The 25,499-nt window shown below is 44.9% G+C and overlaps 1 protein-coding gene across 1 annotated transcript in view; it reads right to left on the bottom strand.

Moving 5' to 3' along the window:
• Positions 1 to 19,947, bottom strand: part of LOC120958017 (uncharacterized) — a 57,515-nt gene extending 37,568 nt beyond the window's left edge. The window contains exons 1-2 of the mRNA XM_040380554.2: positions 19,597 to 19,947; positions 8,974 to 9,233 (exon numbers count right to left, since the gene is read on the bottom strand). Of these exons, the coding sequence (XP_040236488.2) occupies positions 8,974 to 9,034 (61 nt within the window). The 5' untranslated portion in view covers positions 9,035 to 9,233; positions 19,597 to 19,947. The remainder of the gene's footprint in view (positions 1 to 8,973; positions 9,234 to 19,596) is intronic.
• Positions 19,948 to 25,499: the final 5,552 nt, after the last annotated feature.

Here is a 25,499-nt window from a genome sequence, read left to right on the forward strand (position 1 = left end):
AATTGCACAAAATCCTAACACATTATGGTCGCGCGTGCACCACCACCTCCGCCCCCAACCGTACCACCAGCTGGAAAAGGGAGAATCGGTATGGGACAGCAGACAGACTCCAATGTCTATCTGCTCCGGGATTTTCTGATGCAATCAGACTCGCTTTTAATCGCCTGATTTATGCACATCGGCACAGAGGCTCGGTTTGCGAAGATATTACGGCTTGTAGCGAACGTAGCAGCGTGTGTTCGCTTATCGATGTGATTAGCCTAAGGGTTAAGCGGACCGTACCGTGCCGTGGGTTGGTGATACGGGAGGGTTTTGGTTGTGCATTCCAGCGTCCGGATACTTTGTCGGTCGACAAATACCGACCGAATGTGTTTTGGTTGGGTTGGGAGGGAGATGTAAGGGCGCGGAACTTGGGCAGGGATCTAAATCAGCTTGCGAACAGCACATTTGACAGGTATTATGGCGTTGTGCAATTCCATCGTGAGCGACTATCCTTTTGCGGAATGGCAACTCGTCGTGGAATCTGGTTCGTCCCTTGGAGGCAGAAACTAATCACTCTCAATCAAAACACATAAGCATATATTCCGAAGCATCCGGGCAGAGAACCGACCGAGTGCACCTGATTTTCTGAAATGGTTGGCTGTGGCATGGTTAAAGGGAAGGTTGGGTAGAGCCGGATTTCCCAAGCGTCGTTCACTGCTTGAATGAATGAGTTTGCTTAAAGGCCTTCCGGCAGATGGGGGGGACCACCCTTTTGCCAGTGAAAACCCCGTTCGAGCACGGCGGGATGGCACAGGTTTATCGATACTTGCAAATCTATTAGAATCGGAAACAATCTCTGGGAGATTCCGTTCTCTTTAAATTGCTGCCGGTACACAGAGAGGCACAGGAGAGATAGCACTTCTACAGCGCTCGTGGGGTATCGTGTTGCAGTGTGGCAGGTGGAACCGTCGTAACCCGACATTCCGAGGGAAGCCGACAAGTTCGATGCTCTTGCCATTCGGTTCGGTTTGCTCGGTGGAAAATGCAATGCTTTTATGTTGCGAGCAAAGCTGATGATAATATTTTCGCATCGCTGGAGAAACCAAATGCCAAATGGATTGAGCAGTTGGTAACACATTTCACACGGTGGAAAAGGTTGGTACGCCTAGCGAGGTGAATACGCATCAGACTGACAGTGCGTTAAGCGTAAGGGCGACTTCATCCCCTTTTTGTCTCCAGCGCTGGGGTGTGGAAGTGTTTAGAGCCCCATTCAATTAAGCTGGCAAGTGAGCAAAGGGACGGTCTGGGCATAGAAACTTGCAAATAACAAGCCCAGGTACGGTCCAAAGTCTACAGGGAAGTTACGAGGTATTCTGGAGGATGGACAAGTAGTCTTTTGTCAGTTCCGGTAGCTTTGGTTGGTTATGTGGAAAGGTTCAATTTATGTTTGCAGTCTCAATGACACTGTTTTAATGCCTCAAACACATGCAGGATGTAACGAGCTTTAAACACGTTGTTTACTACATCTTTAAAGCGTGTGTTGTACAACCCTTCTGGGAAGATCTCCTCTAGCACGAATGCTTCAACTAAGATAGGCGTAACAAAATTACACTCCACAGCTTCCTCAAAAAACCAAATTAATTCATCAAGCCTCTGTGGGTCGTTTTTGGGGATCGGCCCACCTCGAAGACCCAAGATTTTCGGTCCCAGAACGTGCTGACTCCCGATTTTCGGTCGTGCGGCTCGTGCGCCGTCAATCAAAAACCATCCCATCCAAACGTTGACGGTAGACGAGAGAGAGAGAGAGAGAGAGAGAACCCCCGAAAACCATCGACCAAAATCAATCAATTTTAATTAAAACATTGTTTCCTTACTGTCGTCGTCGATGTTTACCGTGTCTATCAAGTTACAGTGCTCCTCGGGTCCGATGGGACAGCCACGACACGTGCGCGGGTGAAGGCTCCCGCTCGAGATGAGGCACCAAAACCCCTTTGCTAGCGCTGGAGAGTCGGGTTAAGAGGTGCGGAAGTTTTCCATTACGCTTACCCCGCGCACGTTCTGCAGCGCTTTGGCCGCAAAGCTAACCGCAAACACAATTTTGCCCTGTGCCCGTGTCCCGCACTTGCCCAACAAAACCTTCCGTTTGATGGCTCTTGAAGATGCCATAATCCTTCGACACTAACATGCTTTTATTAATTTCTGGAAGACGTTCGAAAAAGGGGTTAAAATTTAGGAGCCGAGCGCACGACCACAAGCAAGCTCCCATTTCTTTCCAATTTGTTTTGACAGGAGGTGGTGGAGTTGAGCTGAAATGACCTTGTTGGGCTGGCAGCATTGTTGCCTGTCACATTTTCGTGGCGGAGTGCTGAGCTTTTGACAAGCCAACCGCGAATGCCTAATCAGGTACGAGGCACCGTTTTTTGGTGATTGATTTTCTTTTGCGGATTCAGTTTCTAGACTCAATGGGAAATTGGTGAAGAAGTGAATGCTTCTGAATGCGTAGGTTGTCGATGGCTTTAATTTTGTTTTCGGCTTTTGGTACACACATTGGGTTGGAATGTTGGTAATTGTTTCTTGCTAGCTCTCTCCCAACTTATCGGGGCATGGTGTCTGGGTGAGGAGCATTTGAAAGGATTTATTGCAGGATGAAAGCTTGAAGTAGACGTTGCACGAAAGAGGAAGACAAAAGAAGTGGGAGTTTCTATTGGATTCTTGCAAGGAATGCAGGCCCTAACACACTTCAACTTACGGGCCCGAAATCCCCTTTCTCTAATGATGTCATAAATCAAGGTGGTTAGTGTGAGTATCTGTGTGGGCTTTTTTTGCCTTCAAATGTAGATAACTTCAATCTACGGGGTATCTTTCTACGTTTCCTCCATCCCGGGTTTTCCACCATATTCTTAGGTTGCCGCATCCCATCAATGCTCAATGTGCGGGCAAAGTTGTGAGCAAACGTATTAGTAAAACGACCACCACCACCACAACCGCCATCCGCCGTCCGTAGAAGTTTGTGAGGATTTTCTTCAGCTTTTGTTTTTGGCGTGTGGCTCCTTCTCCTTTTCCCAAATCTTCCTTCCCACAGCCCAAAGTGTCAAAAACGGTTTAACTAAAGCAGCTTAGCATGAGATCAGTAAGCGAAATTGAGGACTTTTCCATTCGGCTCCCCTCCGTGCCGCTTTGGTTAAGAGCAGCATTCGGAGGTCAAAATTTGCATGCTGACTCGTGCCGAGGGAGGGTAATTTGTTGGATTTATTTTCTCGGTCAGATTACCACACACACACACACACACACACACATCGGAGGGATGAGACAAAGCGATTTGAGGGCAGAAAGTGTTCGAGAGGTTGAAATAAAAAGTGCTGTAAATTGTAAGGAGAATGCAGCATCTCGGGAGTTGCTCGAAGTTCAACCTTTAACAAGGACATTCATTGCGTAAAACACGACTCCGTTTGTATCGTTTCAATGCCACATTGTAGGAGTGCATTGTCGCAACAGCGAGATGCAACTTAAACACTGACGCTCTTGCTCGAAACAATAATGCGTTATGCGTGTGCTGATTTATCGTTTGGTCGCGTTTGGTACATTTCACCAGTCAGCTGAAATGCGCCCAGCTGCGAGATGCAATTCCTGTGGAGATAATGGCGTACTCCCGGCCACACTCGTACCCTCTGGTTTTGTTTCACTTTTCCCCTGCGATGATGAAACATGAACCAGTGGCAAACTGTGACGTGCCATTGTAACACATTACGGCACGGGGAAAACCATTGTCATCCATTGTGCGGTATCGTTTCATTTTCCACTGCGGCACTGTGAAGGACAGCTTGTTGTGACAACAATGAGTAAAATATGTGTCACTAAATTGAACCGACACACACACGCACACACACAGGCACACACTCAAACTCAATAGCAGATACATACATGTTTGTCCTTCAGTGAAGGTCCTTCAGCGTTGTGTTGATGAAGTGCAGAAGATGCCACCGGGTGTAATGGTAGAAAAGAGGAGATTGATTCCGAGCGAATTGTGGTTCCGAACGTCCCGGAAACGTCCCATACAGTGGGCGCGGGCGGGGCAACAAAACAATTATTGTGTGCGTGTCGGTTAGAGGGAACCATCTTTTCATTTGTGTGTACCAGTTGTAGCTGTAGACCAACCTCACTGTAGTTCTCTTTCCTGTTAGCAAACGGTGGAATTTGATTTCTACAGAACAAACACAGACACACGCACACACACTCCCAAACCACCGCGAATGAATTCCAATTTCATGCCGTCGTTCAGTCGCGTGCCCGGCGCCGTTGTTGTTTGGGCGTCAGAGGATCAGCATAAATCAGTGCATCATTACAGGAGAGTGATTTTTCGTCTTGCCCGTTCGCTTCCAGCAGGGAAGGATTAAGATTGAATTATTTTCCCGAGGCAGAAGGCAAAACACATACACACACAAACACGCAGAGACTGATCGAAAGTGGCACTCACCCCCTTGAAGTGTGTAATGTAGTGGAAATAAAAACCGTGTTTGTCAGCTGCGATAAATAAAGTAAAAACCCCTTCTTTTTGGTCGCTGTCGAAGGCGACGGAAGGGTCCTTTTTTTCAGCAGGATTTTGGGGAGCACTGAGGAGCAAAACGCATTTTCCGCACTAAGTACGCACACGTGTCCCGTGTGTTTGCTTGCGATGAAGATGAAGGGGAAATTAATCGTATCACTCGCTGTTTATCGCTGTTTTTCTTCGTGCTCTTTCTCTATGGAATGTTAAAGGTACAAACTGTTATACTGCTGCTTAAAGGCTGGCAGTCGGTAGTTTCGGCATGAAGATTAATCGTCCCACTCGCTCAGCACGTACAAATTTCCATTAAGAAACATGGACACCCCGTTGGTGTGGGTTCCCGATTTTTCCCCCGACGACGTAAAGCGACGAGCTTCCGTAGTTCCGGGGCCAGAAATGATGAATGGAGCGCACGGTTGGCTGGTTACGGTGTGTATGTAGTTCACGCGGGACGCGAGTGTGTCAACAGCACGGCTACATAGTAGCTGCGCTCTATGTAGATCAGCTTGCACAACAACACCTCGAACAGTGGGGATGTTTAAGGGTTCAGGTGAGCAAGCAAAGCAAAAAAAGGGGGCAAACTGCAGCAAGCACTCTTTCACTCTTCACAGTATTTTCAAGACAGGTCCATAGAGTGCTCGGCGCAAAGATAAGGTTCGAGAAGTGGCGCTGAATAGTAGAAAAAAAACGCAACAGCAGATGCACTTGGATGGTTATCGGTTGCGATCGTCGCGTTGGCTAGCAGTGTACGGTGCGCTTACTATTTGCACTGGATTTGATTTATGGAAATTGGATTACACTCATATTTCAGTGGCAACACATCCACCGTGGTGTGGTGCAGAAACGTTGCAGACAATTTTGCCGCCACTATCTCCTTCCTTGCGGAGGATAATTTATCTATAATGAAATAAATACTTTCAACACAAATGTTGTATCGCCGTGGTGGTGGTCGTCGTTCTTTTTCCCCCCTCTGTGGAGTAGTTTTTGTCGCCATTCGTTCTGGCTGGGGAGCATTATATCTTGATCGGAGTGGAGAGCGTGGTTTAAACCCCCCTCCCCCACCCCCCCTCTTCACCACAATGGATAAGCCGCTTGCAGTACGCGTGTAATCGTCTTGCTGAATTTAGGTTGAAATGCGTTTCACGGTGGTTTTTAGTTCCGGTTCCACTTCATTCCCCCGCACTGCACTGGCGCATGAGGCAGGATGAGCACACAGTGCACAAAGTTCTCGCCTCGCTCCAGGCGGTGGGGGATGAGATTCCAAATCCGCGGACGTCCTGTTGCACTCTCCTTCCGTTTTCTCCAAAACAGCGAGCGCGAGAGCGTAATGAAAATGAGACCCAGAGTCAGTACATGGGGCCGGGAGCCGCCTCTAATCCAGATTATCATCATTATCAACATGAGTGGCGTGGAGGAGGGTAGGTGTAATGCTAACGTGCGCTGGTACGATCCGAAGTTGCACCGAGGCTGCATCACCATCACCACCGATGGGGGTCCATTGTGCACTCACGGTGTCTGCCGACAAGGTTGCCCGCGTGCCGGATGGGAAGGCGAAATGCCCGGGAAATGGAGCTGGTGCCCCCGGTGGGGTTTGCCAGATAAGATTTGTTGGAATTTATCGCAGAAGGTGTTCGGTTGGAATTAAAATGAAGGTAATGAAGAGCATTAATAGTGAAGTGGTGGTTGCAGTGCTAGCTGTAGCAGCAGCAGCAGCAGCAGTACCGGAAGTCAGGCTGTCAAGGTTTTGCGTTCATTTTCGCATGATTGCACGTGGTTTGGCGCGCCGCCTGGCTTGGTGTACCGCCAGCGCTGGAGCAGCGATGGAGAATCATTTTCATTTGCGCACTGGTATTGTGGTGCCACTGGTCGTGGTAGTGATGGGTGGTATGGTTCGTGCGAATGCATCGCAAAAGCTCGCACATTTTGAGACACATCGAACGCTAAGCGGGAAGTAGATGTTGGAAATTTAGAAGCATAGGCACACTGAACTTTGGTTTGCCGGGCTGCGTGATGTATGAAGTTGCTGGAATATCAAACTGGAATTTGGGATGTAACGTACCGTTTTAATATTAGAAGACATGTTCCGCATGGTTGGAATGATTAGACGTTGCCGTGGAGATGTTTTTCGTGTTGTTTCAGAAAGAGTAAATTTCTTGGAAAGCTTCATGATGATGAAATTTAGGAAACTAACTCACAGCATTGCTGATGACATTGTGCATCGTTTGGAGAAGTTCTTTGTTGAGTTCTTCGGTGAGATATTGTTGACGATGTTTCACAATTTGCGGTGATCAAACGGACTAACAAACAGTGAGAATACATCTTTGCCCACACTTAAGCTCAAGTTCAGGATCGATTTTGATAGCAATTTTATTGCTCAGGATGGCCTGTCCATGTTGACTTTCCAGCAACCCATGCGGAAAGTTACTGGGCGAAAGTTTATTGCAGCTCATCTTCCTTCCAGCGTCCGTTACCAGCACACATGCCCTTCTGTGGGTGTTTCCTTGGAAAACTCTTCCCAGTCTCGTAGCACGCTCGTAAAGGCAAGCAAATCTTTCTTTCCCGCCTGTAAGCTATCGATCCCAAGGATTAGCTCTTCTGCCGTGTCGTCCCATATCCTGGGCCCGGGCGCTATTTATATAACATCGTTACAAGTTTACAAACTGACCAGTGACCGAAGAATAAAAAAAAACTTTTCAACGAGACAATGAACCCAGCACCGTAACCGACCGTCGAAGCTTTCCCCGTTTGTTGACTTTGTGTCGCTTTGCTTGTGTGCCCCAGACGAGCATGCAAAACACACCCACGAGGGTTGGGGGCTTTGGGATAAAAGGTCTTCGGGAAAAGCGATCTCCAGCGAAAATTGAATGAAGTGACCCTATTCGTTTCTGTTTATGTTGTTTTTTTTTTCGTTCAAAGGAAGGCAGAAGAAATGGAGTCTGTGATGGCCAATAGCCAGGGGTTAAGATATATTATATTTGACGGTAATATATTTATTTTTCGCATTATCGGGTGTCAATCCTTGTAATCCGTCGGGGTTTAGTGTTTAGTGTCCGTTGCGGCCCGTCTCGTCGGGCGAAATCGGTTTCGCCCCAGGGCCCCAGGACGATTGCCTTTGGAGGATGACAATTGGGTACGATTGGGTCGGATTTTCCAGGTTTAGTTTGCCAGCGTGAGATAAGCATCCGGAGGGGTTAGGTTGGACCTATTATGGGAATATATTAGCCTAGCCGTTGAAGTCGTTGGAATGCTTGAGTAACATGAAGCATTCGGTTGTTTTGGAGCTTTAGTAAGCAAGGCTGTACAAGGCTTTAATTCGTCTGCATGTATATCACACTAAAACACAGGTAACGTTGCTTCCCGAAGACAAAGGCTTCTCGTTGTATGGATTCAACACCTTTTTGCCCTGCAACATTCAAAACAAAAGTGCTGAAAAGGTGTAATTTACTCAACCTTTCGTAGACGGTAAGCCAACGCACGCGGCTAAACGACGGAAGCTCAACAAAAGCATTCACCCGGAAAGTTTTGTATCGCAGGTAGCAAGTAAGCAACAACAGAAAACAGACACTTAAGGACGAGTAAAATGGATTCTCTTTAAGAGACCCATGTTTTGAAGCAATTTTGTGGATTTATAACAGAAATTTAAATCAAAAGTATGCAAATTACTGAAGTGTTACGCTCTACAAAGCCTTACAATACTGTTTTACGGATTGCTCCAGCAACATGCTAAATTCTATTTTTAGTACGCTATCAAAAGTTTTTGAACTTTGAAACTTTGAAGCAAGTACGTGACAAAACGAGCACCGAAACCACCGGTGATGCCGGAAGTCGTTTGTAAAAAAACAACGTTATGCTTAATGTGCAATTCCGTATGAATGAAAAACGAATGCGTCATCAAGTGTTTCAGGTTGAGTTGATTCTTTTCATCGTTACTAGCAAAGTTAAGTACCTTCGCTCCCTCACACACGTGCCGACGTGGAAGGAAGTGGTATATCTCACCAATGACTTACTTCCATCCCTGTCCCAAATCCTTCCTGCGCGCAATCCACCAGCGAATGGTGTCAGAATGATCAAAGAATGCTATAATAATTTTGCATTTAATTAAAAATTTGATGATGGGAAAAGTTTACGATTGGAATTAATTCTATCGCCGGGTGGAAAAGGGAAGCAGTTCCGGTGGCACGAGAGTGGCTGTGTTACGAGCGTCAACAGAGCGTCTAGACCGGGAGAACGAGCGGGGAGACGACCGCAACTTCGAGAAGAAAACGCACACTTTTTCCTCTTATCATGCAACGGTCTAATGCGCGCTCGGCGCACAACTTTCCTTCCCCGGTAGCCTGATTAATTGTTTTTAAATAAATATATTTTTACAGTTTCGTTCCCGGACGGGCGCAAGCGTCACGGTAGTGAAAGCGTGGATGGAGAAATTAAAAACTTTTGCCTTTACTTACATTTTAACAGAAGGTAGCACGAAACGATAATCCAGATGCGGTGACTAACTCTCGGTATCATGACTTCATTCCTTTTCACTTCGTGTGTGTGTGCCGCTCGGAAGCTAGTTCTGTAGCTGCTTTCTGTAGTTGTTTATATCTGGATGATGCTGATACCACACACACCATTCACAACGCGCGTAAATCAAACACTGATACACATATCCAGACAGGTTCACGTTACACTACTCCCTCATTGCTGCCCGGGGGAAAATGTTGACCTGTTAAATCACAGCACAGATCAGAGGCTTTTTTTAACATCACTTCTTTCCCTCTTTTAACGAGGCTCCTACTACTATATGCTTCACCGCAATTGACCTGAATGTTTATTGATGCAAATTGCGCAACCGGCTCGCAAGTTCAGCAAAGCAGTAATGCAGCGTCTCCCTTCCGAAGCGTACAGTTTTCATCTCACTTTTTTCCAGTTTGGCCTTATTTGTAGCACACCCGGCAGTTTGTTGGCCTAGTGAAAAGTGAACAGCTCTATCGCGCTGGCAGTAGGATAGGGTCACAAACAAACAAGCAGCAGCAGCCGTGTAGGTGTGTGGCTGCTGCGATCCTAGTTTAAAGGCGGGTAGCAGTACCTACCCATGAAGATACGTGGGACGTATTGATATCTTAACACTTCGTTTGGCCGTGCCCTAGGTAGTGGCGTAGAGCGCGTGTTTGTTGCGGCTGTTGGGAACCCACAACTGAGCAAGAAGGCAAACCGAACCAACCGGCCGCACTAGCCGGCAAAAAAGCTAGCAAATAATTGTTTGCATAGGACTTTTACGACTCTGCCCGAGCATAATTAGCAGCGTGTGAGTGAGTGTCTGTGTGTGTGTGTGTGTGCACAGAAAAACGGAATAACCATCTCCGTGTCCGTGTGGGTTCATACGACAGCAGACCGTTATGCAAAGCAGGCATCAAAGGATGGTTCTGATTTGAAGTAGAGTGGGTTTCTGGCTTGTTTTTTTCTGCTGTTACTCGTTGTGTGTTGGTTGTAAAAACGGGGGGGGGGGGGGGGGCGGGACAAGAACAAAAGAGAGACTATATAGATAGTGATCCGATGGGAACGGGACGATGAGTTTGATCAACAGCGGAACGACTTACTGACGTGCTGGAATCATAAGCAAACCAGGCAAGCGCCATCGAACCATCATCGTGCAGAGGGTTGATGCTTGGAAAATGGGACAAGCAAATTTGTCCTAACTAACCGCTCAGGGCTAACGGGGAGTGGGAGTGTATGAAAAAAGCCTGATTCTAATTAGGCTATGGACAGCACAATGAGCTGAGATGTTAATTAGGCGTGCTCTTTTTTGCGAGATGCTGCTAGCCCGATACACGATAAAGCAATTGTGTCGATACACCACAAGTGAGCTCTGTCTCTTTCTGTCGATCGATCACTATCTAAACCGTTGCGGGGTTTGATTACAATCGCTTTTTGCCGGGTGTGCCGGGGCTTTTATGAGCCAGGAGCGTGCCGATGGCTTAATAATCATCTGTTTAGTATGGTTCAATTGTTGCTGTAGCAGTGAAACCTGGAATGAAACAGAACGCAAACAGTTTTCGTTAATTTATTGTTTAATCGGTAATCACACATCAAATCACAGTTTTATATTAATTTTTTTTAAAGACTATTATAAACTGTTAAATCTGCTTACATTAAAACAATTCTTTTTCTTCCATTGGTTTGTTATCAACATGCCAATAAAAATTAGTTGTTTTCTTGATTTTGATAACCTAAACTAATATGGTATGCAAATTTACTACTGTGTGTCTGTGTGGCAGCAGCATGCCGAGACGACGAACAGAGATTAAACCTATCCCGGGGCTTAATTTGACCCTCGTCTAGCGTAAAAACCAATTAGCTAGCTTGTGGCTTTCGGATCGAAAAGCAGGCCCAGAGGGACGAAAGCGATATCCGTTATTAAGGGCCACAGCCATAGCAGTAGCAAAACAAAGCCCACACAACACTGTAGGGCAGTTTCGAAAAACTCCCCATAGAGTAGATCGGCTCGTTGTCAGTGTGTTAGGGTTAATTTTTTGCCTTAATCGATGCAGGAGATGTGAGAATAACTTTATTATTATGGTTGTTAAATTTTAGTTTTCCAGATTTAATTTGTATTTTTTCTATATTAGGTGCTTGAAAGCATCATTCAGAGTTATCTAAAATAATTTGTTTCTAACTGCCTCATTGTTCACTCAAACAATTATATTGTGCGTCAAAAATTCTGTGAACTCAAATAATCAGCATACACAAATTAACCTTCATTCGCTGCCTAAACAAAACTGGTCATAAAGATTTATTTCGTCGGAATCGCTATCGCTCGCACCCGGAGGCGCCGGCTACTCCCGCCCAACCGCGTTTGGCCAGCAGCACGTTTAAAGCAAATTGGGCACAGGCGTCGAAGGTGGAAAACGCTTTCCTTCCTTCTTCTCCCAAAAACAGCCGCACCTCTGCAAGTCATCGGCGAGGTAAGGCAATTAATGTGCCACAAAAGAAAAGAAGAGCGCACATAACAAAATGCTTAAAGAAGGAAAAAGGTATTTGTGAGAAAGCAGGCAAACTGGTAGTCAGTCCCAGCGGGAGTTGATGCAGGAGCCGGCAGGTCTATTGGCAAGGCGATAGACACTGGTTTGCTCGCTTCCGCTGGGGAGGAGCCGTCTCCTCGTAGCTCTCTGCCCGCGGGGTAGTAATTATTCACGCGAAGTAATTTATGTGTGATTAATTATATTTTGTGATAAACGGTCGCTACGGTGGCCTCTGGCGCCACCGCACACCGAAGTGGACTGGGGAGGGAAAAAATCCAGTTGCTTCGTGTTTGTGTCATTTTTTTCCCCGGCCCCGGGAAGGCGTGCGGTCACGCCACCATTTTTTGTTGTTGATTGTTAATTTCACCCACAGTCCAATGGACGGTCGGTCGGACGTGTCTGGCGGGCAATTGACGCGCAGGCGAAGGAAAGTTTATTTCGCCTTTTTTATCTGTTTGAGAAGATGAATGTAGGGGAAGAAAAGTTTTAATACGAGGTCCAAAGAATATTGGACACGGTTGAGAAAGTTCAATGATTGTGAGTAACGATCACGGGAAGTTCGTGCAATGTTGAGTTGAAAATCATGCTCTTGTAACTGGATTTAGTATTTGATTTTAATACAAACCGCAAATAGACACGTTACCGCTTCCCAGCACATGCTACTCGTCGCTCCAAAACTGGCAAAGTGACCACCAAAAATGCACTTATTCATCTTAATTGTCAGCTCTTCTCATCCGGCAACCTCTTCTCCCTCTTTTGGTCAAAAATTGATGACAATGGGCAGCATAGTTTTGGTCTATTCGATTAACCTCAAAAACACTCCCAACGCTGCCATGCCATGTGAAGGTACCATCTCAGCTGAAGTAGTCGGATCCGCATGGTGCGGAGGTTCGGCTGCTTGCTGCCCGACTGTCAGTCAGCATAACAATCAGCGTTAGCTGGCAAATCGAATTACTGGCTTTCATATTTTATTACAATCGGACACAAACATACACACCAGGCCGGTACGAACAAGCGGTACGGCTTAGTACTTCGTGTGGGTCGGCGTTTTGTGTGCTATCTTTACGAGCTTAGTCTTCCTTTCGCTCTCATCCACTTCCCACCAGCTAGCTTCTGCAGGCGGTTAAACCATTCCCGTTACAAGCATTCCCTAGCCGAACATGAACATTGCCTATTGAGGGTGGGTAAAGAAAGGGGGGAAGTTTTGGGTGTAACGCTTTCGACATGACATTTAGACAAGCAAGGGCTGAATATTGTATAACCCCTGGTGCTGTTTTTCGTGTCTTACCAGCGTGGCTGCCAGGTTAAGAAGCTAGGTCGAGCCTTCGTCGTGTTTGTGTTAGGATGGAGGCGATGCGCGATCCAATTCTTTCTCGCCAACCTTTACCAGAGGCATTTGGTCAGCATTGCAAGTTTTGGGGCGATTAGGAGAGGGTTTTTGGTGGGCAGAAAGCTGAATTTGAGAATGCTGATGGATAGGCTACAAGCTGTATCTGTAATGGACGTTATTTGTTGAGTTTGATGGATGTTGCAATGGTGAATTTAAAGACTAAGGTGAAGGCGAAATGACTTTGCAGACATTTAATTACTGTTAATGCTTGTTAAACGATGAGGACAGTGATGTAATTTAAAGAATTGTATTCCTCTGTTATACCTCAAATAAAGCGTCGCTAAGCAACATGTCAACAACGAACTGTTGAGAGTGCGTCGTATCCAATAGGCAGGACTGAAGAGCAATACCACCAGGTCAAGATGTGCTTGAGTTTTTATGATCAACTTGAACATTTCTTTGGAAGTGGTTCACATACATCCAGGGACATGTCTTGAAAGTTGTTTCATATAACGCTCTTCTTATGTACTCTCATAGTTATTCGAAGAAAAGGAACAAGCAGATGGACAGATATTGAAGTGATTGTGAGCTTGTATTTGCAGACCGGGAACACGATAGTTCAACGGGAGAAAGGGTGAATTGATTTTGTTGGAGTAAATGTGGGAGTTTTTCTACGTATTTTGAGGGTAAAAAGTAAATTTTTTATCATACTTGCTCGACGAAGAAGAGGTAATTTTGCAAGAATTCGTAAACGTAAATGCTTGAACTCATGTAAACTCTATTTATTAATTCTGCAATCAGCATAACGAAGAGAGATGCTTTGGTATTTCAAAGAACAATTAATCTCCCATTGCCGCAATGTACTTTATGTACAATTGTGCATGATTGAGTTGAGGGGTTTTCCATAAAACTCTCTTTCATAAGGATTGAAATCACCTGGAAATCCTTTAGCTTCATCCGTATTGTGATTGATACCACAAGAGAATTGATTTTCATCGCACCGAATACTGGATTAATTCCATTAACCTACTGAACTCTCCGAATGCCAATTCTTCCCAATTCCAGCTACCACCCAGCTTGGAAGGGTTGCGGTTGTGGTCGCCACAAAACCATCGAGCCGATTTCCCGTACACCTCGAAGCTTAATTCTGTTTCCCCCCCGTGGCAAGCGGAATGTCAATCCGCAAACATTCATAAATTGCTCACAAACACACAGACACGTTGACACACAAATAACGACCGAGTGTCCCCGAAAGCGATGCAAATGAAACCCATTACGCTTAAAGTGCATCAGCATGCTGTTACCGTGTTCGCTGGTTTCGGCATGATCGTCACCATCATCATCATCAAGGTGGAATGATGCATCCCGGGGAGTAAAACAAGTTCGCAAAAGGCACGTAAAACAACGCCGAGCTGGGAAGAGAGATGGAAAACACACAAACACACAAACAACGTACTGAACGGCTGAAACGACAGAGCGGCTACGAGACTCACACACATTTAACAATTAGGCTAATTGAAATTTAAATGTTATAAAATGTCGATCGCGCCATTCCGCGCTAACGTGCTCGGTAGGACCTCTTGCAGCAGACGCAAGGATACAAACACACACACACACAGCGCGACTCACGGTTTGCGTTGTCGTCGTCGTTGCCGTCATCGTCGTCGTCGTCTCGTGTGAGTGAATACAACTTGCCGGTTTCGCATGTTAGCTTTAAGCGTAGAAAGGGAACAGCCAAAGGAAGCCGCCGTGTGGGTGCAGCATTTTTTTCGCGTTTTTACGTTGGGATGGTTATGGTTAGGTTCATTAGATAGAAAATGTTTTCATTCCATGCTCCATGAACCCGGACAGCACTGGAGCTTGCCCCGGTTCCCTTGACAATCGTACATGCTGGGAATATTGGTTGGCTCTATTCGTGTTTTTTTGTTTGTTCTCGTATCTCCTCGGAAGTTGTGTCATATCTCGTACTCGTACCTTTTTTGCTGCATTTTATATCTAAACTCATGCCAGGGATTCAGGGCTTTTTTTTAGTTGTTGTTCGCTTCACCGTTACCTTGACTGCAACGAAACGCGCGGATATTCGACCAGCCCGCATGCATGCCGGACTTTGGATGGTTGGTCCACCAAACAGACACATACACAGAGCGAGAGTGGAAAAATATTGAGCAATTTGCTAAACGGTGTTCTGGTTTTGCTGGCACTGGCACTGTGTGCGAGCATAAATGCGCCAAAAATTAAATTATTAAATTACAGCCCGCTACAGCACACTGCCGGTGGTATTGTATGGCGCAAAGAGAGAAGGTGGGAGAGCAAGTGCGAGTGTAATGCTGGTGGGTTCTGGTTTGTTAACGGTTTGCCTATTTGCAAATATTGGCTTCGGTTTGATGATTGGCACTCTGTGTTTATAAGCTTAATAGGTCAGAAAAGAACCATTAAATTATGAGGGTTTTGCAAAAAGTTGCATCAAATGATGATATTGAAATAGAATTGTAATTGAATTTGTATAAAGCAGAGTTTCCTGAGTCAATTCAACGTCGTAAGCGATACTTTACTACTGCAAAACCTTAATTCAGGGTTTTTTAGCAATTCAACGGCTACTCTTTCTGAAAAAGTTTAGTTTTTTCCAAATTTTTATTAATTAAACTAAAAATTATTAATATATTCGAGCTAAAATAGTGCGTCTTTTCTTAATTATATCTTAATTTAATTATATCCATCAATTAATTCTTCTTTGAACTTTGAACTTTGAACTTTGAACTATGCATTATAAACAGCATTAGTGACGGATCATTGGGTGGACAGTTGTCAAAATTGCGTTATGATTGTACGGTCACGGGATGGTTGCTTAGCACTTTGACCCAGCACATCGAAACCCGAGTAAAGGTTGCCATAATCTTACAAATATTCCATGAAATGGTATGTTTATTTTCTGCGAAAAATGCATAACCCTCAGAATATCCAAACCCTCCTTAGCAAAAAATCTGTGCACCAGCGGCGATAAGCATCGATTGTGCTGTGAGAGGTTTTTTTTCAGAAAATTCGATTCGATTTTTCTTGGAAGTAGCATTTAGAAATCGATACCATACTGCTTATCATACGGAATAGTCATGTTTATTTTTGCATGCAAAGAGAAATGGCTGGATGTTTTTTCCCGGGAGGCTTTCTTTAAAGCCTCGTGCCAGGTGCACCCTTCCACCCTAACCCGATTGTCCCGATTCGGTAGGTGCGTCGATGTGGTTTGAAACTTTCCACAAAAAAAAAAACGCTGCAAACAGCTCGGTCCCTTTCGGCCGAGAGGCGGTTTTGGGTTTAGCCTACATTTCTTAAAGGATGTGCAAACATTTGCACATCCTTGAACTCGAGCGGGCGCGTATAACACACACATACATACATGTTTCTTTTTCTTTCATCCGCTTCATAAATCCCCATCGGCCTGAGGTGAAGGTTACGCGGTTACGCAGCGCTCTTCGGCGTGTCATCAGCAAGCCCGTGCGCCCGTGACGGCGGGCTGTGTTTGTTGGGAGGTTTTGCCAGCCTTGAGCACGGTAATGGCACATTATTTATAACTTGTAAAGCTGGGTGGCAATGTCACCCGGTCCCAAGAAAGCCTCAAGGTTCCGTTTACACTTCTCTTCCTCTTCACACATACACACATACACAAAGGTTGTGCGAAAATCCATTAGCAGCGTGTGGGTGTCACTCATTCACGAAGGTGGATTGTGAGGTAGCTTTTCTGCTCCACACAAACCGCAGCCCGTATGACAGTGACAAGTGTGAAGAAAAAGAAAGCACTCGCGCGACAAGCATCCGGTGGCCAACAGTTTGCTGGTGTGTGAAGTACCGCTGTTAATGAACAGCTTAACGGTTTTGTTTGTTTTTTCGAAACAGGAGAACTAATTTTAATCCCACACATCGCCGTTGACTGGAAGTTGAAACTATTGTCTATCGAAGGCACGATGGGAAAGGCTTTTACCAACATGATACGACAGATGCTCGTCACACTGCACGATTGCTTGACGTCATACCTTAGACCTTTCAGCTAACGATATTCGATAGTTTCTAGGACAAAGCAACAAACAACCAGGAACTTTATTAATGTGTATCCGTGAAGAAAATGTCAATCCATAGCTGATAACCGCTGGCACGCGTGCTGGCAGCGGTTAGCAAAATTTATGGAAAACCATTTCAAACAAACATTAGCGCCACATGGTGACATTAATTTGCTGTTCTCCTCTGCCTTTGGGGTCGTAAAATTTCTTTGCCGAAAAGTTTGCACTCCCGAAAACTTCACAAGGAAGAGAGAAAGAGGCCAACGCTTCCTTTCTGCACCACACGAGTGCATGTGCATTTGGTGGTGGGTTGTTTGTTATTGATTATTTGCTTTGGGTTTTGGGCCCGTTGCACCGGAAATGTACGTGTCTGTGTGTGTGTGTGTCCACCGGTACACCCAACGGTGCAGCATCGTATGCATGGAAACCGGCAATCAAGGCCAGCCGGTGCCAATGTCTGGTGGTTTTCGGACACTTTGCGGGCTGGCTGGGATGCGAATGCGAAACCGTTAGTTAGCCGGTAAAAACCCGAAAGATGCAACCTTGCATCGAGGCACACACGGTCCCCCAAAAGCGTTTCTTTGCGTTGTTTGCTTGCAAAGGCGAAGGGTAAGGTACGGTTTAGTCCGGGTTTTCGGGTGGTGCATCGGAAGTTAGTGGCATCTGGTCTGTATGTGAGTGTTTTCTAACAGTAAGGGTGCTCAAAATAAGCTGGTAGAGTTGTTTTAATTAAAGAGTTTGAATTGGGAAAGGAAGCTGCAGCTGTAAGCAAACATTTTTGAGAGAAGATTGAAGCAAGTTGCTATTTTATGCCACGGTTAGTGGAGAACATAGATAGCTGTATGAGTAAAAATAAGTGTACATTAATGCATTTAAAATGATTTTCTTTAGTTTGTTCCAAAAACTGCGCTAAACTCAGACTTTTCGTTACGATGAATGTCCTCGGTTTTGTGATTAACTTTCGAGTTCCAATCAGTTTTAGCTGACGTTTAAAAAGTGGTATTTGTACAAAAATTGCATAATTTCAGGCGTATTGCAATAGCTTGGATGGTAATTGATGTCAATGCTCAACTTAATTCAAATTGTAATGAATTTATTGCATCAGAAAGAGTTATTAACACATTCCTACATCACTTATTACGCTATGAGCGAGTTATACCCAAAGGAGAGTTGACATTTTCAATATAAATTGTCTTCTCTACCAAAAAACTTCTAACCGATTGCTCAAATTTGTTCAACATCAGCCAGCCAACTACTTAAAGCCAACGTTTTCCGACAACCGACATTGACCATTTGCTGTGCAATGTTTCATAGCTCCTCATCTTCCTTACCTCCAAGCACCGGAAAAACTTGAACCCCTTTTTGATTGCACAAAACTCATCGGTATGCACTGTGGCGGTAAAACTTTCACCCAAATTTGGACCTGCCACTGGCGAAGCCGGCTGAGCAAATCCTCAACAGTGGCGCCATTCGCTTTTCATCTATGCAACACGCACTCACACACACACACACACGCTCATTCACATTTTGCAGAGACAGACCGGAGACTGCCGGATCTGCACTGTTCCCCGGTTCTTTTTTTTTGCTTCGTGTTACGCTTTATCCACGTACACTCGAATGCCGGCACACACAAAACCGAATACGCTCCGGGGCAATTCTTCATCGAAACGAAGAATAATGTCTAGCGAGACAGCCAGACACGGCGGCTCACGGGCTGGTTCGTTGATCGTGGCCGGGTACAACACCCACCCACCCACCACCCCCATCCACCTACAACACACCCGAACACTTACTACTGTTTCCGCGAGCGATGAAATTGCACATGGCGTTAGAGTGGAAATAGAAATAAAAAAAATGGAAGAAGCAGAAAAAAAGTTCAACCCACCATTCGGTGCAAAACATCACACAATAGCAGCCGACGATCGTCTTTTCACCACATTGCTCACTCGCCTACTTCATGTGAAATATGCAAAGGGGTGGGCAAGTGCTCCACGATGCCCAATAATTCACCCGCGCACACTGTCACGGCTACACAGGATTAGAGATCTTCTGTGTGTGTGTGTTGTGTTTTGTAAGCGGCAGAATCCGACCCCTCAGCTGCTCCTCACAACAGGATCAAGTGCGCTAATCCTTGAACTCATTTTCTTTTTTCCTTTTTTTTGGGAGGGTTGCGTACTACCAGAGGGACACTTTGAAGCACATGGTATACGGAAGCACACACACACACACACTCACACACGTGTTGGTTGAAACGGACACAAAATTCGTTTGCCTTGGAGACGGAAACTTATCGGTGGAAAAGTTTCCCATCAGCGGTGTGTGCCGCTCGTGGAAATGTACAGAAAACAGACAGCGCGTTTCCTTTTGCACGTGCTATTTATCTTCTGCCAGGCATGGCGAACGTTTTTTTTCACATTTATTTTTCTCACACAAAAGAAGAACAGATATCTTAATGGATTTACCGACAGAAGTAATCATGTTGAAAAATGCTGGAAAGGTCTGTACAGTTGGTAAACGCAAAGAGGACAAGACGATTTGGGCTTCACATGGAAAACACAACACTTTTTAAAAAGGACACAATTTGTTACCTAAAATCTTTTCACGATTATCGTTTCCAAATGTATTTCACAACAAAAGTAACACAATTACTCGAGGAAAATGATTATTTTCCGTCCGTTATTTTCCTACCTCGAAAAAACAAACCCGGCGTTTCCCGGCGTGCTTTCCGGTAATTACCGACGTTAGACGCGTTCGAGTGTGTTCGGTTTGCGGGGTTCAGCGGATCTCTCGCGACCGGACTTTCCTCGCGGCAAGATATTGCGAAACTGATTCGTGCGTGCGCTGCAATGCCAATGTTTTCCCTCTCTCGGAATGCGTTCTGCCGATTTTTGTTTTCCGTTAGCGCAGTGAATGGCTCTCCATAGAGAACGCTCTCTCCCTCTCTCTAAATCGTTGTGTCGATTTTTGAGCAAGAGTATGTTTTGTATGTTTTCAAACAAACCACACCGGGATGCTCGCCGTGTCCTCTGGAAACCTTCTCACACCTACACACAAACACACACCCATACACCTGCTCATAGGCCGCTGGGAAAACACGAGTGTCCCCGCAACCGAGCAGCGGGAACTCTCTGCGGGAAAAGCACGCGAAAATTTCGCTCTCTTGCTCAAACTGCGTACCGCAGCGACCGGGTTGGCGTGTGCGTGAGCGTTGTGAGTGACCGTTAACCGCTCTCGCGGTGCCAATCCTCGGTTGGCAAATGAACGGTTTTATTTCGCTAGCAGAAGATAATTTGATTCATTCTTTCGCTTTCGCTTGACGAGCTTTTGTTTTCATCTCATTAGATTATCCCATTATCGGTGCTGTTGGGCGGGAGAATGCAGCAGTGGCAAAGCAAACTGCGAGCGATGAATCGATGGATCAAGCAGCAGGAGCTCTTGCATTTTTGCTGTTGCTGAAGTTGGCCACTATTTTTTGCTTCCATCTTAATGGCATTAAACGCTTTCTTTCGAGCGGAATGTAAATAGAATGCATCAGATAGCGAGAATTGAATTCAATTGAAAACTCGAATAAAGGAATCACTTTTCTACGGTGCTGTTCACTGTAATCTATTCTTTACTGCTAAAAGAACACTGACACTGATTTATGCATTGCTGGACAGCGAACATCAAATTGAAACAAAGTTATCGAAACCCCCATCGCTGTGCTCGGAAGAAAATGCGCTGAAATGAGAAGGTTCTCGTGGGAGAAAGCAAGGGAAGGGTGTCGCTTTCACTTATCAACCCTCTTCCCCAACAGTCCCGCATGCTGTTGTAGTGGAAATATTGTGTTCCATCGCATCATTGGCGCTGCTTATCGGAGGCTTGGGATCAGTGAAACGATTCTTTGTGCCAAACGGGAACGCACTTGAAAAGGTGGAGCAAGAGCGCGGGGGAGGGGGGGTTCGGTAGGGCGCAAGCGCCAGTTTATCCGAGAATGAAAAATGCACATCACCGGTTGTGCTTGTCAAAACAAAAATCGCGACCTTCAGCCCCGCGGTGAAGCGCACAGGACAATGCTGTGCCCATCGGATGGAGCTTGCGGGACGGTAAGTCAAGCGAAGGATGGGATGATTTTGTTCCTGGAAATGATAATGGACGCTTGACTGGATGTCCCCTCGTTGCCAAGGGCCACGCGGGAGATGGATTGAAAGAATGTTCGCCGTGGCGTGGCGAGTTGTCAATTGTTTTTATTCACCCGGTGAGAGACAACGAGATGAATGGGCGAGTGACACATTCACTTGCGGAGTTGCAGGTTCTTGTTTGGTAGGGTTCGAGAAATGAATCTCAGGACTTCCAGGAATGAACGTTGACGAAGATGAAATGAACATTCGTTGTTTAGTAAATATAGTGTGCATGATTGAACCTCAAAATCCTTATTATAGTATAAAACTAGGGTAACTGTACCAGTATTCGGCAGTGTAACTAAAAACGTGTAATTACGCAAAAACGCGTTGAAAATTTTCTCAATACATATTTTTTAAATAGAGATATGCTTATTTGTTATTCATACACGAAATTTCACATCATTTCCTTGCAAATTTTCCAAAATATCAAACAAAATGTGCGAAGTTCAACATGTTTCGGCAGATTTGCTGTCAGCCAATAGTTCGGCAGGTTTCATTATTAAGAGAACCAGAGCACTAACACAATTGAAGTGTGGTTTTAATGAAAGATTCTATGCCTGCAGCAGTTATTCTAGCCCGCTTGGAATTTTAAAATCACTAAAAACAAGTAATTATTCTCTTTGAATGCTGCCTAAAATTGGTACACGGTAAATGTTGATTTTCAATGCTGTTGGTTCCTGCCGAAACTTGAAACAAAAACACACTTTTGATTTCGTTGAATATTCATTTAAAACTTTATCAGAGAACTGCAATGCGTATGGCAACAGATAAAACGACATTTTTTGTATCAAATATCACCAATTTCACTATAAATCATCAAATAACTTGAGAAAAAAATAATAATTTGCGATCCGGTCAGAGCCGTACTCTATAGCCGTCAGGCAGTCTCATTTCTCCAATGCCTACTTTGAATGTAACTCACATCAAAGTGCCTGTAAAAATTGCGAACAAAATGCCCAAAATAGGCAACAAAAAATTAATAAGTTAAGTACTTTTCAACACTAATTTTAGGAAAGTGAGAGTGTAAAATTGCTGTAAACATTTTTGTCTACCTATTGGCATTAATTAAAACATTTACCGACCCGTTTTCGCGTTGCCGAAAATAGGAGCATAGCCTGCCGAAAATAGGACCAAATTGCCGAAAATAGGAACAAAAACATTATTTGCATTTTCATGAATATCGCTAGAAAATGCATTTGAAACGGCAAATAAAAACTAGTTTATCGTTCATACTAATGTCACATTTAAGCAAAATAATAAACATTGTAAGTGTACGAGCTGTTTTAGTGAAACTGCTGCACTAACCTGCCCAATACTGGTACATTTACCCTACTTTAGGGGTTTTTTTCGTGAGTGATCAGACTTTTCCAAAGTTTAATGCACGAGCTGACCACGTGTGAGTCGATGGGAACAAAAAACTGCCCAACAACTATTCGTATCATGATCCCGTTCAAGGTTTTCTCCTGGAAGTGGTGCTTTGAAACTTGAGATGACATCATGTTCGAAAGAATCTCGCTTGAAAGTTTGCTCTTCAAACGCTTTTTAGTGCTTTTATTTTACGGTAAAAATGGTTTGTATGCGAGGATAGAACAAACAGAAGAGTAAACCTTCACCCTGGAAAAATATGAACTAGGTGTAGTCCATTACCATTTGTTTATTCTTAAGGAATAGAAATGTACATCAAAATGTGTTTAGAGCAAGTTTTGCCTCATTTCCATGGGGCATGCAAAGGAAACAGTTTTTAAAGTAGTCCTTTTGGTAGCAAAACTTCTGTTTAAGTTCAAATTTACTTTTAAAAAATACATTCCATGCGTTCAAGCAACCTAGCCGTACCGTTTGTGAATAGAATCCATACCCCACCGACTGGCGCAAAAGTATGCAAAGAGGTGTGAAATTTGCCTCAAGCCAAAAGGAAATGAATGAAGGAAATGAATTCATCAGCTGTGAAATTTGTTTTATTTCACCTGAATGATGATAGCGCAGCAGCGGCGGCGGCGGTGGCGTTCCCGGACGGAACAAACGAACGAACAAATGAAAGGAGCCTCCTTCCCAGTGGAGCCTTAACCCGTTCGCATATCTCGCGCAGTGAAGTGAAGGAGGAGATTCGTTGCAGTTCAATGGGGAGCGGTGTTTAAGCTGGTGCTATGCACCAACAATGCACGGTTGCGTTTTATTAGAGGCGAAACTATTTGTGGAATATAAAAGTTTTAAAAGAACCGAAGCAACCGAAGCATTGTTATGCGAAGAAAAGCGTTTACCAAAGTGATTGGATGCAGTATTATCTGTACGATGTTCTTCATATTTAGTATGTATGACCTGCTCTCAATTGACTGTGACAAAACACGGAGCAAAACTTAACTTATGCAGTGAGCACTGTGCAAAACATGTACTCGCTACTCAAGATTGTTTTTAACTTATTCCCCTCGGCCGACAAAACCGTCGAACAATTCAGCCGTGTAAATCCAAGCCATGTTTTGTGTTCCAAGAAATCAGAACTATCCTACAATTGGGGCTTTTTCTAGTACCAAACGAGTCCGCCGAAGCACACGGTCTATATCGAACAAGCAGCGACATGCAAGAAGCTTGTTCCGGTTCGCTGAATAGCACACGACAGTGGAAAGCGTCGTTCCGATTGTTTCTTGTAGCATTACGACACTCCGGTTCATCAATGGCGTACATATCATTCATCCTCACCCCCCGGCAGGAGATGAGTCGCTTCCCATTACAGCGATTGATAACAAGTAGCTTGTGCTTCCAGCGCTTTGCTTTGCAACGATTATTCCAATGATGTAAGAAATGGATTCGGCCCAATATTCATGCCAGCCCACTCACATTCAATCAGTGCGGCTTTATACGGTGGTAACGGCCGTAACACATAATGTGAACTGAAATTGAATGGTTCTTCATCGTGTTTCATGAAAAAAAAAAAGCCAATGGAAGGGATGAAAGCCCCACTAAGCGAATTAGACAACGGGGAAGAGAGGCTAGGCAAAAAAGGCGGAAGCTGAACCGTACATTAAATGCATTAACAATGGAGCGGGCCTTGAATGTGGAACGCTTTCAATCTGGAGCGAAGAAAAAGTGAGGACACAATTTATAGGCTATACTACACCTTCGGTGTGGTTTGTCCCTTTTTTGTTGGTTTCACTTTTCTTGCTTTTTTATTGCTTTCATTGACCGCCATTGCTTCGTTAGGAGTCTTTTTTGTCGTTGTCTTGGTTGGTGTGTGTGAGCGTGTGTTTTTGCTGGCTAGTCTCGTCCCTGTCCCAAAGCAAAGTAATAAAATGAACCTCATTTCTCACTTGGGTTACTTTGTCAAATTACCTACTGTGTGTGTGTGTGTGTGTGTGTGTGTGTGTGTGTGTGTGTGTGTGTGTGTTTGTGTGCTGTGCAGTAGCATGATGGGCCAAGATTGTCCCGGAACGTTGTGAGGGATCCTTGTTACCAATTACGAGGAAGAGCTGCCGCGCTGGTTAAAAGATAAAGCGAAAGTGGGCGAAAAGGCGTCGAGACCGGGACAATTACTTATCAAATTGATTTGGGTCTAAAAATTAGACGAACCGAGTAAAATGAACGACACTCTTCAAGGAGCTGGCCTTGTGGATTGCTTTTGATGGACAACTGAAGTGGTTTTCGTGGCTGAAAAGGCTTTTATGCAGGCATTGGAAAAGGAAATTGTGGCAAACAATATGAAATAATTGTCAATAAGCAAACTCTTTTTAGTATAACTAGAGCGCTAATTGTGCAAAACTTATGTCATACTGCTTAAAACAAATCACAAACGAAAGTGCTGCTTTCAACCGCAAATACAAACAAGAATTTGTGCTATGCATCTGCTTATCAAATACAGCTAACACAGCACTGGCACAGTGCGCACCAAAGGCAAGCGCGCTATCGGGTGACGATGATGCCATCATCAGACGCTTTTCTGGTGTGTTCCAATGCTCTGCTTCCCATTTTAACAAACTCTCAAACCCCCTCGACCGATAGTGCGCTCGCCTCGTCAATATTATGCACTTTGCGCACAAGAATTCCTTTCATCATGGCTGAATTTTCTTAGCATCTCGCGCCCGACAGCACTCCACTCCCTTTTCTCTCTCGGTGGAGCGATTTATTATGCATTCCATTCACGGTGGATGCGAAGCGACAACGATGGTGATGATGATGATGACAACCGAACCGGTGTATTGCGAAGCAAGGCGGGCGTGTGCTAGGGTGTAAAAGGACCTCTGATAATCTGCGGACGATCGGGTGGAACGGTGGCGCACGCGGTGTGCAATGCAATCGAGCTGGATGGAGGATTTGGAAAGCTAAACAAATTCATAATAATAAGGGAGCGAGCGGTATGGTAACGATTTTTATGCACCGCGTGTGGCGTCGTTAGGTTATCGAGTGTTGTTAGGGACGAATAACGAGTCCCTGTCTGGG

This window comes from Anopheles coluzzii, chromosome 3 (genome assembly GCF_943734685.1).
Source record: "Anopheles coluzzii chromosome 3, AcolN3, whole genome shotgun sequence".
Classification (NCBI taxonomy): domain Eukaryota; kingdom Metazoa; phylum Arthropoda; class Insecta; order Diptera; family Culicidae; genus Anopheles; species Anopheles coluzzii.